The following is an 18,149-nucleotide window of genomic DNA, read 5'->3' as shown; positions in this document are numbered from 1 at the left end:
ATATGACCTGACTCATTTCTCAACCCTCACTGCCCTCCCACCCTCTCACCTTTCTGAAGCTCCAACATTTATTATTCCAGTCTCTATGTCCATGTGTACGTATTATTTAGTTCCCACTTATAAGTGGGAATATGTCGTGTCTAAGTTATTTCACTCAAGATAATGGCCTCAAGTTCCATCAATATTACTCCAAAACATAGGATTTCATTCTGTATTATGGCTGAGTGGTATTCCATGATACGTGTGTGTGTGTGTGTGTGTGTGTGTTCTTTACCTAGTCATCCGTTGGTGGGCACTTAACGTTTATTCCGTATCTTTGCTACTGTGAATACTGCCACAATACACAGACGAATGCAGGTATCTTTTTGATATACAGACTTCTTTTTTTTACTCTTGTTGATTTAAAGTCAGTTTTATCTAAGTATAGGTAGGTCTTCCTGCTTGCTTTTGATTTCCATTTGCCTGGAATATCTTTTTCCATCCCTTTAGCTTCAGTCTATGTCTTTACCAATTAGTTCTGGCTTTCTTGTAAGCAGCATATGGGTGGATTCTGTTTTGTTTTTTAAATCCATTCTGCCAATCTGTATCTTTTATGTGGAGCATTTAATCCATGTACATTCAAAGTTAATATGTGAGGTTTTATTCCTCTCATAATGCTAACTGTTTCCTAGTTGCTTTGTGGTCTTGCTTGTGTAATTGTTTTATAACAGTGTTTATACTTTTGTGTGTTTTTATGATAGCAAGTATCAAACTTTTGTTTCCCTGTATAGACCTCCTTTGGGCATTTCTTGTATGGCCCATATAGTACTGAAAAATTCCCTCACCATTTGCACGTCTGGGAAAGACTTTATTTTTCCTTCATACATGAAACTTATTCTGGCAGGATACAAAATTCAGGGTTGACAGATTTTTTTTTCCTTAAGCACCTTGAAAACAGAAACCCAATCTCTCTGGCTTATAAGTTTCTCCTGAGAAGTCCCCTATTAGTTTGATGGGGTTTCCTTTATAGGTGATTAGATACTTTTCTCGTGGATAGGATTTTTTCCTTCACGTTGACCTCATACAGTCTGATGGCTATATGTTGTGGTGAAGTCCTTCTTGCAACGTTATTTCCTTAGAATTTTTTGAGCTTCTTATATTTGGAGGTCTAGATCTCCTGCTAGACTAAAGAAGTTTACATCAATTATTTCCTCAAATACATTTTCCAGACTTTGTTCTTCTCCCTTAGTAATATCTATGCTTCACGGGTTTGGATGTTTCATGTAGTCCCACGGTTCTCAAACACTTTGTTCATTTCCTTTGAATCTTTGTTTTTGTCTGATTGGGTTAATTCAAAAGACCTGTCTTCAAGTTCTGAGATTCTTCCTTCTGCTTTGTCTAGTCTATGGTTGAAGCTTTCAACTGTATTTTATAATTCCCAAAACAAATTTTTCATTTCTAGAAATTCTATTTGATTTTTTAAAAATATCTCTTTGGTAAATTTCTCATTTATATCCTGGATTGATATTCTGATCTCTTTGTATTGGTTTTCAACTTTCTCACGTATCTCATTAAGCTTCTTTAAAATTAATATTTTGAATTCTTTAGTATTTCAAGCATTTCACTTTGGTTAGGATCTGTTTTTGGAGGATTAATATGATCCTTCAGGGTGTTGTAACACCCTGCTTTTTCACATTTCCAGAATTGTTACCCTGCTTCCTTCTCATCTAGAGAAACTGTCACTTTTTGGTTTGAATTTACTTTTGCTTTGACTAGAGGGTTTCCCCCCTGCCTTGAGGATGTGACTATAATGTTATGTTGCATAGTTTTATTTGGCTTTGCTTCTGGACGCTTTCAGCGTCAAAGACTGTATGAAGTCCTTGGTTATAGATAGGCTTTGTGTGGTGACTTTCTCAAACATCAGTTGTAGTAGTAATATACCAGGCTGGTGAGCAGGCTCAGGGCCTCCTGAGTAGCCAGGGTGTGGTGAGGGATGATGGTAACTGAGGTCATGGAAAGCTTGTCTCCTGCCGTAGCACTGTGCAACTGTATACACAGTTGTGTCAGCAGATGGGCTATGCAAGTTCATCTCCTGGCCAGGAAGTGGTACTTGCAGGAAAGAGGCAGCTGCAGTGGTGGCAACAGGATTTATGCTTGGCTTTTGTTAACGAGGAGGCTACTCCCATGTCCCAGACAATGGGTGGGGCCATGGGACACCTAAGCATCACTGTCTTGTGTTCTGCCAGCAAGGCAGGTTGAGGAAGGAAAGCTGGGTGGAGCTGGGTCAGGCAAGCACATATTCAGGCTCTCCAACAGCTGAGACAAGCACTGGCCCCAGTGGTGATCAGCGGGCTGGATCCAGGGCAACATTCTAGGGAGGGACAGAGGCACCTCTACTACATCAAAGAGCACACATGGTAAAAAGAGGTGCAGCGTGAGCTCCACAGCATAGCAGGCAATAGCAGGACCCACCAAGTTCTAATGCCCTTAACTCAGTGAGTCTCCCACCTGTGGCCCATCGCTGGCAGCAGGCCAAAAAAGCCAGCCCAGTCCCAAGCAGTCTGTATTAGGTTGTTTTTGCACTGCTATAAATACCTGAGGCTGGGTAATTTATAAAGAAAAGAGGTTTAACTGACTCACAGTTCTGCAGGTTGTACAGGAAACATAGCTCGGCTTCTGGGGAGGCCTCAAAAAGCTTTTACTCACGGCAGAAGGTGAAGTGGGAGCAAGCATATCACACAGCAAAAGCAGGAGCAAGAGAGTGAGAGTGAAACAACCAGAAACTTTGAAACAACCAGATCTCATGAGAATTCACTCACTTTCATGAGGACAGCACCAAGGGGATGGTGCTAAACCATTCATGAGGGACCCCCATGATTTAATCACCTTCTAACAGGCCCCACCTCCAACATTAGGGATTAAAATTCAATGTGAGATTTGGGCAGGGACAAAATCCAAACTGTTTTGGGGTCTGTGCTCAGATGGTGAAACTGCAAGACTCCCTGCCCAGGACAGAAACCATGGCTCTGAGGCCACATCTTTGCGGTACACTTTCATGAAGTAGGGGCAGCCACATCTTTGCGGTACACTTTCATGAAGTAGGGACACCAAACTTCCGCATCACAGCAAGAACTCAAGCCCAGAAAGGAATCCCCCCCACCAAAATAAAAAAGGCCCTGGTCACCAAGTGAACCATGACTATGTGAAACATTCCTATAAGTTTTATTTCCAAAATAATACACTGGCATCATTTTAATTATCTCTTCCAAAGAATATTCTAAAAATTCATATTCTCTGCAATCATTTCAAAGTAGATAGTTTTATTATTTTCTGTGGATAAGTTTCCCAAAATTTTATCTTTTAAACTGAAGCAATTCACAGACAGGTCTATTTACAAAAGTTAACTGCTCAATATTTAGCTTTCAAATTTCTCTTAGAAATAGGCTATCAGATCTGCAGGAATGCTCTAACCCACTAACCTTTTTCCCCAGTCCTGCTGTCAGAGATTCACGGAGAGCTAATAGAGTGAATCCAACGACCTACACCTACTCACAGCTTCAAAGGCACTTGAACTCGTTTCGACCATATCCTCAAAGCAAAGTCGCCTATCGCCTAAAATACTTCTCAGACACCTAAGTGTTTCTACTAATAATGGAGGAGGTTAGAACCTCTAGTGCTCAGAGGGTACCAGCACGTGGAGCTTAAGCCTACCACCACATTCATGCAGAAAGGCAACGAAAATAAAAGAAAATTATTGCCACAGACTATAATTGGGTTACAGTAAAAAGCCACAAGTGCCCATTATCCTGCAAATCTAAAGCTTGTCATCCCACAGCAAGATCATATGAAAACATTAACCCAAGAGGGGAGTGAGTCAGTGGACTGGGTAGGATGCAAGACAAGATGCAATTCTCTAACCAGCAAAATAAAAACCTATGATGGAAAAGGGAGCAAGATGGCAGATGGCAAGAAGGGAAAATGAAAGAACTCTTCATTCTGAAAATAGCTCCATTTCACCAAGACACTTAGAGGATTCCAAGTCGGCAAGATCTGCAAGCACCCTGCTCGGGGCAGCGCAAGCACCACTTCTGGCTGTCTCCCTACTCCAGGAAGGAAGAGAAGACATGCTTCACACAGCACTCCACAGAATTGGGAGTGTGCACTGGAAAACAGTCAAGGCTACTGGGGAACACCCTCCCACTTCCTGCTACAGCAAACACAGCAATGGAGACATTCATAAGACCACGAATTTAGCAGCCTGGGGAGCGAGGTTGTTTGCCAGCTGCAACACACCACGCATTGAGTTAATGCTGTTTTATATATAATAATCTTACTTTTATAACCCTGGTAAGACTGCTAGCAGGCCAGTTCTGAATTTTGCCTGTTCCCAAGGGCACTACAGTAGGAGGTATATTTACACAATGCTTTAAAGAAATAATTACCTTAAAGCCTCTACCAGAATCTACTGAACAAACTATAACAATAGTTTTAAAGGTGCTGTTTGGAACTACCATGATTTTTGCCCATCAAAATCATTCTAAATGTGACAGAGCAAAACGAATAAATAAATGAGACATTAGTAAGGTGTAGAAAGCAAGACTATAATGACACTAAACCAAATTGAGATTATTTTTTCTTTAGGGAAAGATGAGTGTTTTGTAAGTACATAAACCTTCAATATGTTTTAAAGTTACCATACCACAGCATGTAAGGTGTAATCAAATCAAACTGAAAGCAGAAAAAAGGGCATATGCTTTATTAAGATTTGCTAACAGTGACAGCACTACATTATTAGCAGTCATTATGCTTTTCAGTTCTTTCCATTTAATCTATCCATAAGACAAAAAAAAATGAGTTAGTGAATATGGATACGTCCTTCACACCATTAGTCTATAGGCTCCCTGAAAGCATTCCAAAATTTAACAAAATTCTTAGTGCTTAGCTCACAATAGGCTCTCAATAAATGAGAACTCAATGAATAAAGCCCCAGCTGCCAACTACACCTGAAGAGGTAAGAGAGTACAAAGTACAAATGCTTCTCATGCATCTTCAATCTGCTTCTAAGAGAAATTAAATGTCATTGTTTTGAGAAAAACACGGACTATACCTCCCTACACCCACCCCAAAAAATATTCAGAACACAGATCAGCACCCTTTTTTTTTTTTCCACAAAGGACCATGTGGTATCTACATTTTGGGTTTTGCAGGTCACATAGGTCTCTGTGGCATATTCCTCTTTGTTTTGTAACAATCCTGTAAAAATGTGAAAACCATTCTTAGTCCTGGGGTTGTACAAAAAAGGGCCAGGGCAGGCTTTGAACCATGGGCTGTAGTTGGTGACTTCTGACCCAATGAAAACAAGTTGCTATTCATTTTATTTTGGAAAGCAATTTTTTCCTAGGTGGTAGAAGACACAACTGCCAATTCAGCAACGTGACATAAGAGGTACACTCAGATAAAACAAAAAAAACAAAACAAAACAAAAAAAAGTGTACAGTGATCAGGTTGGAAAATCAGAGCCCAACAGAGCATCTGTGGGACTGAGAAGTCTGGGGTCTAACAGGAGAGCAGAGGGCACCACTGTCGCCGCAGCCTCCACCTCCCACAGGAAACAACTCAGATCCAGCCAACTGGACACTTGTGTGGGGCCAGGCACAGAGGCTTACTCCTGTAATCCCAGCACTTTGGGAGGCCGAGGCAGGTGGATCACCTGAGGTCAGGAGTTCACGGCCAGCCTGACCAACATGGAGAAACCCCGTCTCTACTAAAAAAAAAATATATATATATACACATATATATACATATACACACGCACACACACATATATATACATATATATACACATATATATACACACACATATATATACACATATATAAATATATATATATATATATATATATATATATATAAAATAATTAGCCGGGCATGGTGGCTCATGCCTGTAATCCCAGGATGACTATATGTCCCCGCCCAAATCTTGTGTCAAATTGTAATCCTCAACATTGGAGGCAGGGCCTGGGGAGGTGACTGGATAATGAGGGCAGATTCCATCTCCCCCTTCTTGCGATTATCATGATAGTAACTGAGTTCTTGTGAGATCTGATCATTTAAAAGTGGGTGGCACCTCCCCCTCCCACTCTCTTCCTCAGGCTCTGGCCATGTGAGGTGCTCAATATGCTTTTGCCTTCTGCCATGACTCTAGGTTTCCTGAGGCCTCTCCAGAAGCAGATGCTGCCATTCTTCCTGTACAACCTGCAGAACTGTGAGCCAATTATACCTCTTTTCTTTATAAATTACCCAGTCTCAGGTGTTTCTTTATAGCACTGTGGGAATGAACACACTGTGCTCCCACCCTCACCCCCAACCCCCAAACAGATGTCTGCTTTGAGATGCTTTTCCCACTGCTAACAGTACGTCATCTAACAGCTTCACCTAAGTTTTTAAATGAAGTTTACATTTGACACCACCTCCTAAATATCAGCCTTAATTCTTTCCACTTTAAACTTTTTTTTTCATTGAATGCTCCTTATGGTTTTCCTGGGCAGTATTTTACCACTTCCACTTCCATATGAAATTGTCTTTCCCTTCACAGATGACCATATCTGAAAATATCAGTGATTTATTATTCATAATTTAATCTGAATTAATGTTTTTAAATAAACATTTCTTTTTGTCTTATTAAACTGCATGGTATTAGGCCACCAGTAAAAATTACTGATTATGACCATTCATTAGTTCCTGAATCCTTACAACCTTTGAAAATTCTTAAAAACAGAAAGTAATAGAGAAAAGTGAGATAATCAATTAATTAAGATTGTTATCAAGGTGAGAACAGGAAACTCTCTTTAGGATCTGGGGTGGTGGGCATGGAAACGCGGCAGAAGGAACACAGTCTGCTCTTCCCCAGGACCAGGGAGAATCAAGCAGCAGTGCAACATCAGGGAGTCCAGGCTGGGGAACAGGACACTGCATTAGTCAACAAGAATGACCTGCCCGAGAGATCCATTAAACAACACCACAACCACAATTAATAACAATGTAATTTATTCTTGCATATCACTAAGAGAGTAGATTTTAAGAGTCCTCACAACAAAAAAAAGGAATTATGTGAGGTAATACATATGTAATTAGCTCAATGTAGCCATTCCTCAATGCATACATATTTCAAAACATCATGTTGCACATAATACATATAGGTCGGTATGTATGTATATAGATATATATACATACATACACCCAAGAAGAATGTCTTGACCAAGGAATGCTGTGTTCAAATAATAAGGGATGGACATAACAATAACAGTAACCCAGTAATCTAGTCTCTGAGGTGAGTTGGAAAAGAATTTAAGGGATACCTGGCCTGGACTCACACTGCAGCCAGAAGTCATCCCAAGGCTGAGCAGAGGGACAGAGAGATTTAACAATGCAAACAGGTAAAGGAGACTTATCAAAAGTGGGGTACAACACAGGTGGAAAGCCAGGTGCAAAGGAAGATGAAGCAGTCAGCGTCAGAAACAGATGGCTCCTGCAGGTAGAGTGAATACTCTAAGCCCAAGCCCAACCGTGTCACTTAGTTTACTGAGTTGCACAGCACCAGAAACCAAGAACTAACTTGCCCTATATGGATGAGCCACTCTATTTCCAATCTGAACCAAAAATCACATCCTGTGATATTTTAAATGCCCTGTCCTAAAAATAAGAACCACTCAGAAAAGTTTTAAAAATTAAATCACATGGTATCTCTGCTCAAATGCAATTTGGAAGCTAAAAACGATTTTCACCCCGAAAGGTTAGAATCAGTATTTGAAAGATAAAGTTCCCCAGAGTACACTTCATAAGCATATAATTTGAAGTTCCCATGTTACCTCCTTATTTGCTTTAAATATGTCTTTCTTGCAGGCTGCAGTGGTCCTCCACTCAAAGTAATGCACACATTCTGTTGCAGTTACAAATTCAGGAGTTCCCTATTAAAAAAAAATAATTATAATAAGTTACCTTACCACATATTGTAAAGATTCTTCTTTAAAATTAGAATGCAGTAAAGAGTACTAAAATAAAGAAAGCAGCAGCAAGAAGGGCAGGGGATGCAACCGCTTTAGTTAAACGGGGTCATCAAGAGGTTCCCAAATCTGCAAATTCTGAGACCAAGGCTTCATAAAATCATGTTGGGATTTTGTGTAACTAATCCAAAAGCATTCTACCACCCCAGCTGTGCAAGTACATTGAGTGAGTTCATGGGAAGAAATCCTCAGTCATTCTCCTCTCAAACTCCAAATGTTCTCTTAAGCAAATGCCAGCAAACGAAAGCCAGAAAACGTGACCTCATGCTTCCTGTGAAAAGGCTCCCATGAGGAGCCCATCTGCATCTGACCAAGTTAGTACACCCACCAGACGCCCACCCTCCAAGGCAGCCCCTCCTGCTAACCGCAACCAGAGTGGACTACAAACAGGTCGACCACAGCATCGCAGGATGACACAGGCACAGCAGGAACTGGCCTCTTCACTCCTACATGCAAGTCTAGGGAGATATCCTTCACAGTACTACTTCTGGTATGGTGAACACAGAATTCATAAAGGAAATTAGTTGAAGTTAAAACAGGAGCTATATATTTTATTCTGTAATATAAATCTTCTCATTTAATGCTGCTGCGAACAGATTCTTTTTTTTTTAAGGTCTCAATATGCACAACGATGCAATTCATACGCGGATCCAAAATTAACAATATTAGTTTTATTTTCAAAGTTCTTCAGATAAGACACTGTGGACCTGAAGATGCAACAGTCACAGTCCCAAATTCTAAAATGATATTTTAAAGCAATTTAGTAGCCACAGAGTTTCACTCAACCTGACTTTCCTAAAGATTGGGTTCTTACTCTGATTCAAGAATATTCATAGAATTTGTATACCAATTCCCTCTCCCAAGAGCTAAAACAATTATTTACTGCAAGTTTCTTTCCAAAAACTAAAGATTAAAACCAACAAATTACATACGATATGCCCATAATAAGAACAATCATAATAATTTACACAATGATGTCCCCTTTAAACATGAGGTAATATCCAAAAAACTTGAGAACCCCATACCCACGGGCCAAGGCTTCTCCTAAATAGATGTGGGTATCTCTAATTTAATATAAATGAGGAAAGAAAAATATTTTTAAAAAAACTAAATACACTGCCCTAAAACCTATCAAAATGAAATGCTAGGAGAAGATGTTTTAGGAAAAAAAAATTATGCCTATAAACATAAACATTAAACAGTGCACTGATTTTTAACACACTAATCACTTTGAATTGTAGTTTTACAAAAGACGTGGTCTATGTTTTACTTAAAAGTTGTAACAAGTTTAGAATTTGTTTACTTATTGGTTCTTGATGATGATGGTGATTTGGTAGGGTTTTTCTTATTTGCGTTTCTAAGTTTGCTCACTGATTCTTCCTGGAATACCTCTACGGCCAGAACACCAAGGGGCAGACCTTTTTTTTTTTAAAGAAATACATTAAGTGCCTGTGTGGACTCACCAGGGTTTTCCCACACAGGAAGGCAATGCTGCTCTGGACTCTGTGATTTGTGCCTTGCTGGTCGCAGCTCACTGTTGTGTTGAATTCTAGGAGAGATCTGGTTGCACTTCTCAAAACAGAGTCACCTATTTGGAGAGAAAAGAGAGTGAACAGGCTATAAAACATACATAACCAAACATCTATTACCAAGGAAAAGCAAATTAAAAGTAGCATTATAATGTATCTGACAGCTCATAAATTTATAAAACTGTCTTTTCCCAGAATTTTCCATCTCAGGAGTGGCATCCCCATTACATTACATTACATTGAGTGCCATCTTTACCTTGTCTGCTGCATTCTATACATCGGAAAGGTCCACAGCTATACGCCCATCTCAAATCTGTCCACATTTCTCCACCTCTACTCCCGCTAAAACCACTACTTGCGCTCCAGCACTGGCCAACTAACCGCTCCCCCTGCCTCCACACTAATCTCAACCCTCACCAGCCCCACTTCCTCATCCATCTGTACCAGTGTGATCTTCAAAAATACAAATCAGGATATATAACTCAGCCACTGAAATTTTTCAATACTTCCCATCACATATGCTACAAAGTCAACATTCTCTAGAAAGGCCCACAAGTAGAGTGACCACATCTCTGTTTGTCCGGGACATTACTGTAACAGTCCAGAATAAAAAGTCAATGTAAAAATCAACATGATGGGGGTTAGCATAGGAATAAACTGATCAAAAGACTAGAATAGAGACCAATCGACTAGAAGAGAGAGCACAGAGACACAAATGTGAATTAAACTTCGATTATGACAGAAGTAATAGATCAGGGGAAAGAGGAGGCTGTTCAATAAACAGAACTGGAAATAAAAACAGAACTGGAAACAAAATAGTTATCCATATGGAAAAAGACAAAATTGGATCCCTACCCAGTACTGGGTACAAAAATCAACTCTAAACACAAGCTTGTCCAACCCGCAGCCTGTGGGCCACATACAGCCCAGAATGGCTTTGAATGCAGCCCAACACAAACTTGTAAACACTAATACTAATGAGTATTAGTGTATTTTAGGTGTGGCCAAAGATAATTATTCTTCCAATGTGGCCTAGGGAAGCCAAAAGATTGGACACCCTGTCTAAATGGATTAAAGATGTAAACATCGAAATCCAAACTTCAAAACGTGGCAGAAATCTTAAGATAGAGAAAGATTTCTTAAGACTCAAAAAGATTAATGAGGTAGACCTATTCAATTTAAGAGTTTATACTCATCAAAAAATAGCTTAAAGAAAACGGAAGTAAGTTATAAACTAGGAAAAACACAGAACTGGCAAAGAACCAGCATCAAGAATCTCTACATCCATTCACATGCAAACAAATAAGAAAAGAATGTTTGTATAATTCCAGGAAATAAAGGACGATGAATTACCTCTGACTGAGAAAGCACACACCACGCCGGAAAGGAGAGAGGAGGAAAAACCCACTCCTAGCCACACAATGGTGGATTTTAATATCCAATGAAAAGAAAAAATTCTAATCTAGGTCACACGCAATAGACAACCCAATATAAAATGAACAAGACATGACCAAGCAAATCAAAGAAAAATGTACATCAATAAATATGTTAAGACACGTTCAATGTTACTGGTGATCAAGGAATTTCAAATCAAGACCAAAATGGTATACTATTTACAGCCATCCCTCTGGCAAAAATTAAATACCAACTGTCAGACATGAGATGGCTCAAGAGCTCTCCTGTGTTGCTAGTGAAATGTTAACTGGTTCAACAACTATGTAAAGTCAGCAGGACATTATGTCCTAAAATTGAACATTCGTGTGCCCTATGACCTAGTTATTCCACTCAGGTCTATACAAAAGAGAAAATCATACACATATGGAACATGCACAGCAGAAAACGTGAAAGAATATCTCATGCTCTTCAGAAGAGCAAAAACCTGGAAATGACCAAAGGCCCATCAACAGAAGAGTGGATCAATTAACTTCGGCAGATCCACACAATAAAATATCACAGCAGTCAGAAGGAGTAAACCACAGTGAAAAACAACAATATGGTTGATTTTTAGTAATATTACTGTCATCACTTAAGTCCCAAAAAGTTACACATAGGAAGATAAGTTAGTTGCATACACACAGATTTTTTTTTTTTTTTGGAAATTAGATACAGTAAAAAAAATAATAATAATACAAGATGGGAGCTAATGATTACTTCTAGTGAAAACTGAAAGAGGGAAGAGTAGAACAGATAGTGGTTACTGTCAAGATCCTAGATTTTTATTGGAAACAGTGCTCACTACGTTATACAAAAAAACTAATTTTTTAAAAGGAAAAACGTTAGTTCATGGAATAACACACGGCTCATTGTACGTGCCATGTGCTCGGGATGATAGTTGATCCAATCCCATATACACCTGAAGTCTTGGGGCAGGGGCGGACCACAAGTCAGCACTGCCCCCACAGCACCAGGCTGATGGCCTGGTGGTTCTTCTGCCTGCGTGCAAAAGTCGGCCAGGATCATCCTTCTCCATCTGCAACACCCAGGGTCTTTTCTAAAACTTTTGCCCAGTCAGCTCAGCCAAAAGGACACAGAAGCCCTGCAGAGGCTCTGAAACCAAGGACAGTGCCCCGTGGACAGCTCCCACGCCTGGACAGCTCCCGCGCCTGGACAGCTCCCGCGCCTGGACAGCTCTGCGCCTGGACAGCTCCCGTGCCTGGACAGCTCCGAGCCTGGACAGCTCCCCCTGTCCCGCCCGCAGTGGGCGTGTCTGGGAGGCACTGAGCAGGGGCCGGGGCGGGCTCAGCGGTGCCGAGGTACCCGCCTAGGGAGACGCGCAGCTGGAGGTGCATGACAGCTGGAGGCGCGGAAGGCGCGTGGGGCGCAGCAGCCGCACGGGGCATGCAGGGTACAAGGAGGCGCGAGGGGGGAGGCGCGAGGGAGGAGGCGCATGGGGCGCAGCAGGCGCACAGGGCATGCAGGGTACAGGGAGGCGCGAGTGGGGAGGCGCGAGGGGGGAGGCGCGAGGGGGAGGCGCGAGGGGGAGGCGCGAGGGGGAGGCGCGAGGGGGAGGCGCGAGGGGGGAGGCGCATGGGGCGCAGCAGGCGCACAGGGCATGCAGGGTACAGGGAGGCGCGAGTGGGGAGGCGCGTGGGGCGCAGCAGGCGCACGGGGCATGCAGGGTACAGGGAGGCGCGAGGGGTGAGGCGCGTGGGGCAAGGAGGACACCGGGTGGTACAGGGGAGAGGCAGAGAGGCACAGGGGTGGGGAGGTGTGGGGCGCGGAGGGGCACGAGGAGGCGAGGGGCGCGGCGAGGCGGGGGGCAGAAGGCACGGGGAGCCCCCATGAGGCACAAAGGGTGCGGGGAGGCACGGGGGCCAAGGAGGCGCGGAGGACCGGGGAGGCGCAAGAGGCCCAGGATGCGCGGGGTCCTGGGGAGGTGCAGGGGACCCAGGGAGGCTCGAGGCGCGGAAGGCTGCAGCTGGGGGAGGGGAGAGAATGGGGCGGGTGGGGGGATGGGGGGCGGCCGCTGCAGGCAAAGGGATGTGGCGTCTCCTGGCAGCTTCAGAAGCCAAGCCCCCAACCTCGTATCCTGTTCGCACATAGGGTGACCCCTCTGTGTCAAGAGCCCCTACGGGTCCCCCATAATGTGCGGGTCACGTCCTGAAAAGGAGGCAGAAAAAGGCCCTGGAAGCGGGAAGGGAGTGACCCAGCCGCACGGCCACGCTGGCAGCCACTGCATCCCTCGGCGGTAGACCCGGGCGGGACGCGCACCCACCCCTCGCCGGCTTCCTCGCAGCCCAGTGGCCAAGGGCGACACCGGCGAGACGCCGCAGAGAACCGCGGCCTCCCAGACATGGGCCAGGCAGGGGCTGCCGGCTGCCGCCACCACGCCAGGCCCCCAGTCAGCTCCCAAGACCTGTCCCCAACATGCCAGGCCTCGGCCTCCCAGCACTGCAGACCCCAAGCTCCAGGTTCGCAGGGCTGCCCGCCAGAACCCCTAAGACTCGCTGGCAGAGCCTCCTTAGAACCACATTAGACCAAGCTGTATCATCTTTTATGCACAAAGCTGTTCGTTGTTTTTCAGCTGCCATGGCTCCCAGTTTGAGATCGTGTTACCGGAGCCTGCACAGATGAACCAAGCTTGCAACAGGGGAGGAACCTAAGCGCTGGACTGAGGAGTGGGACTGAAATAAGAAGCGCACACCGCATGGCAAGATCCAGGATCCAATCAGATAGAGCCCTGGTGTCATCTAATTGCAAGATCCAATCAGAACACACCTCATTACCATAAGCTTATAAAACCCGACCCAGCCGCCAGCTTGGGGAGACAGGTTTGACCTTCCCTCCTGTCTCGTCGCAGTGCAGTCCACTCTCTCCAGCAAAAACCCTGCAGCTTTGGTGTTTGGCTTTCCCTGGTGCACAGGCAGACGGGTCCAGTTTGGTTTGGTGACACTCTAGGCCATGCTCACATACTCACCAGGCCTACCAGGACACATTCACCAGGCCCTCCAAACCATGTTCACAGGAACCACCAGGCTGCACACAAGGGCCCTCCACACCACACCACACCACACTTGGCCGCACTCCCGGGGCCGCACCTTGAAGTTCTCCAGAATCCTCAGGGACCTCAGTGCCAGCCAGGCCACACCACCCAGCACTCCACGCCACACTCACTAGACCCACCCGGAACAACAGGCCACACTTCTGAGTGCTCCAGACAGCGCTTGCCAGACCCCTCCAGACCACACTGGCCAGGCTGCCCCTCGGAGCCCTCTAGGCCACGCTCTCAAGGGTACCACCAGGCCAGGCTGCACCGGGCCCTCACGTGCTGCTCACTCAGACCTCCAAGTCGCACTCTGCAGGCCCACCAGGCCGCACCTCCAAGCCCAAGCAAGCCCACAGTGATTCGGCCTCCTTGAAGCCACAAAGCCTGGTGATCCTGACTTCACAGGCAGCCCTCCTGCCTGCCGCAGCGGCCACAAAAAGTATACTATTGCCATGGCAATTAGAACCTACAAGGCAGACAGAACCCTTCCTGTCCTACTTCCCGATGTGCTCAAGCAAGTCTTCCTCTCTCCCCTGCACCACCCACTTAGCGTTTCCTTCAACATATACTATTCGCGCTATTTTGCCAAATTAAAAAAAAAAAAATACTCATCCAATTTTTTTACCTCCAGCTTCTCTATTTATATGGATACTCTTTTTAAAAGATATTTATTTTCTTGCTACCATCAACACACTCCTTGGCTACTCCTCTTGTCCCCTGAACTGGCTGTTCCCCCAGAGAGACACACAGCTCACTCCCTCAACTCGAGGTCTTTACTTACGTGTCACATTCTCAGTGACACCCTATTTAATATCCTTGCACACACAACCCTGAGCCCCCAGTACTCCTGATTACCCTTCCTTTCCTTTTTTGTAGCAGTCATCATAGTTTAACATACTACTTAGCCATTGCTTTTTTCATCTGTCTCCCACCCTACTAAAATGTAAGCTCCATGAAAAAAAGAGATTCTTGTCTGTTGTAGTGACTGATTCAATTCCAGTACCCAAACCAGTGCCTACATATGACTGATAGTCAAATATTTATTATAAATAAACATTAACTGTTGGCTATATTTTAATATAATGTATACATATAATTTTAGATGATTTAACCAAGTAAGAAGAAAATACACTATAAATTACTGAACCATACCCATACAGTAGACTGTTCCGGCATATTTGCCACAATAAACAATGCTACCAAAAACCTTTTGTACAAATATCTACATATAGTACTACTACTTCTATCCGTTTGAGTCACAAAAGATTATGTGAATATACGTTTTAAAATGTAACAGGTATTGCCAGACTATCAGGAGAGACCATAAATCAGATAAACACATGAGTTGTATCCAAAACTCAACCAGGTATCATCTTAAATATCCATCAGAATTCTAGGTTTTAAGAAAATAAAAGACTTAAGAGGAAAAGGCATTTTCACATCTTATGAGTCAAAGAGATGAAAGATACAATCCAATGATCAATCCAGATGCCTGCTGTAGATTTCTGTGAGTGCATACAAGAATCAGACACTATTAAATCACTGGAAGTCAGGGGCCAGGCTCTTTAGAGTAAATGAATCACCTGGGACAGCGACTACAATCGGACTCACTGCGTCCTACAAGGTCACCAACAAGAAGCCAAACAGAATTCCAGGCTCCAGAGGTAACCTCAATTAACACTGTTCCCTAGTGAGTACACTACCTCAAGTTAAATGGACTGGTAACAGGCTTCCTGAAATGGATATAGAGCTGTAATCCTCAGAAGATTAATTAAAATCATAATATTAATATTTGATGTGTTAGAAAAAATGTGAATGTATTTGGTATTTTTACTGCAATGTTTAATATAACTCCAATCCAAAGTTTATAACTCAGCAATTAATTCAGACTTACGACACAGTATTAGAACATTTAAGAGAATTTTAGAATTAGAAATTTTAGAATTTTAGCATAACTAGTAAATATATAAGAATCATTAAATAATAATACTCATAAATTTATAATTATTGTTACACTGAAATTTTAACTGTTAAGCCAGACATGTGAGGTACTTGAAAAGGAAATCAAATGCAGTTGATCCTTGAACTGCAAAGGTCTGAACTTTCCAGGTCCACTTATACACAGATTTTCTTTCACCTCGGTAACCCCAGAACAACAAGACCAGTCCCTTCTCTTCCTCCTCCCACTCAGCCTACGCAACATGAAGACAATGAGGATGAAGATCTTTATATGATGATCCACTGCCACTCAATGAATAATAAACATATTTTCTCTTCCTTATGATTTGTTTTTTCCTGAGACAAGGTCTCACTACTCTCTTACCTAGGCAGGAGTACAGTGGCCGGATTACACCTCATTGAGGCCTCCACCTCCTGGGCTCAAGCAATCCTCCTGCCTCAGCCTCCCAAGTAGTTGGGACTACAGGCATGCACCACCATGCCTGGTTAATTTTTTTATTTTTTGCAGAGATGGGGTTCCACTATGTTGTCCAAGCTGGTCTCAAACTTCTGGGCTCAAGTGATCCTCCCACCTCAGCCTCCCAAAGTGCTGTGATTACAGGTGTGAGCCACCACATCCAGCCTGATTTTCTTAATATTTTCTTTCCTCTAGCTTACTTTATTGTAAGAATACAGTATTTAATACATATAACATGCAAAATATATGTTAATCGACTATTTATGTTACTGGTAAAGCTTCCCATCAACAGCAGGCTATTAGCAGCTAAGGTTAGAGGGAGTGAAAAGTTAAACATGGATTTTCAACTGTGCAGGGGGTTGGTGCCCCTAACTCTAGTGTTGTTCAAGGGTCAAATGTATATAAAATGTATAAACCACTTTAAAATGTGAAAATAATTAGGTTGCAAATGGGACCAAATATTGTTTACAGGCCCTATAAAAATGATGGCTAACATTTGCTAAGATTCACATATGTAATATCGTTTGCCTAAGGAAAAACTAATGTATGATTTTTTTAATTTCTTCTGAGCTCCTTGGATGTGTGGATAATGTATGATTCTTCAATTTAAAATAATGTAATATTGTTTAAACCAGCATTGAGGTCTTAATATTTGTTTCTCACTATAAAAAATTTTAGGGCAGCAGTCCCCAACCCTGTTGGCACCAGAGACTGGTTTCATGAAAGACAATTTTTCCACGGACTTGGGCTGGGGGTGGGATGGTTTCGGGATGATTCAAGCATATTACATTTATTGTACCCTTTATTTCTATTATTATTACATTGTAATATGTAATGAAATAATTATACAACACACCATAGTGTAGAATCAGTGGAAACCCTGAGCTTGTTTTCATGCAACTAGATGGTCCCATCTGGGGGTGATGGGTGACACTGACAGATGATCAGGCATTAGATTCTCATAAGGGGTCACAACCTAGATCCCTTGCATGTGCAGTTCACAATAGGGTTCGCGCTCCTATAAGCATCTAATGCTGCCACTTATCTAACAGGATGCAGAGCTCAGGCAGTAGTGCAAGCAATGGAGAGCAGCTGTAAATATAGATGAAGCTTCACTCTCTCACCCACCACTCACCTCCTGCTGTGCAGCCCAGTTTCTAACAGGCTACAAACCGGTACCAGTCTGTGGCCCGGGGGTTGAGGACCCCTGCTTTGGGGCACTTTAAAACTCACACCAGGCCAGGCGTGGTGGCTCACGCCTGTAATCCCAGCACTTTGGGGGGCCAAAGTGGGTGTATCACTTGAGGTCAGGAGTCCAAAACCAGCCTGGCCAACATGATGAAACCCCATCTCTACTAAAAATACAAAAAAAAATTAGCCAGACATGGTGGTGCCCGTAATCCAAGCTACTGAGGAGGCTGAGGCAGGAGAATCGCTTAAACCCAGGGGGCGGAGGATGCAGTGAGCCAAGATTGCGCCACTGCATTCCGGCCTGGGCAACAGAGCGAGATTCTGTCTCAAAAAAAAAAAAAAACAACCTCACACCAACTATTATCTTCCCAAAAGGATTTAGAGACAATCATCTTCCTACAGCAACATATAAATAAATGTGCCCATTTCCAGGCTCCTTGCCAGCACTCTATGATTCAACCATTTAAATTTCTGCCAACTTCTCA

At 43.1% G+C, this 18,149-nt stretch overlaps 1 protein-coding gene across 1 annotated transcript in view; it reads right to left on the bottom strand.

Moving 5' to 3' along the window:
• IGF2R (insulin like growth factor 2 receptor) overlaps positions 1-18,149 on the bottom strand; it is a 136,052-nt gene that overhangs the window by 86,464 nt on the left and 31,439 nt on the right. The window contains exons 3-4 of the mRNA XM_030809929.1: positions 9,506-9,630; positions 7,848-7,946 (exon numbers count right to left, since the gene is read on the bottom strand). Of these exons, the coding sequence (XP_030665789.1) occupies positions 7,848-7,946; positions 9,506-9,630 (224 nt within the window). The remainder of the gene's footprint in view (positions 1-7,847; positions 7,947-9,505; positions 9,631-18,149) is intronic.

This window comes from Nomascus leucogenys, chromosome 3 (assembly GCF_006542625.1).
Source record: "Nomascus leucogenys isolate Asia chromosome 3, Asia_NLE_v1, whole genome shotgun sequence".
Classification (NCBI taxonomy): domain Eukaryota; kingdom Metazoa; phylum Chordata; class Mammalia; order Primates; family Hylobatidae; genus Nomascus; species Nomascus leucogenys.
Note: the sequence above shows the minus strand (reverse complement) of the source record. Positions and strands in the feature narration are given on the sequence as shown.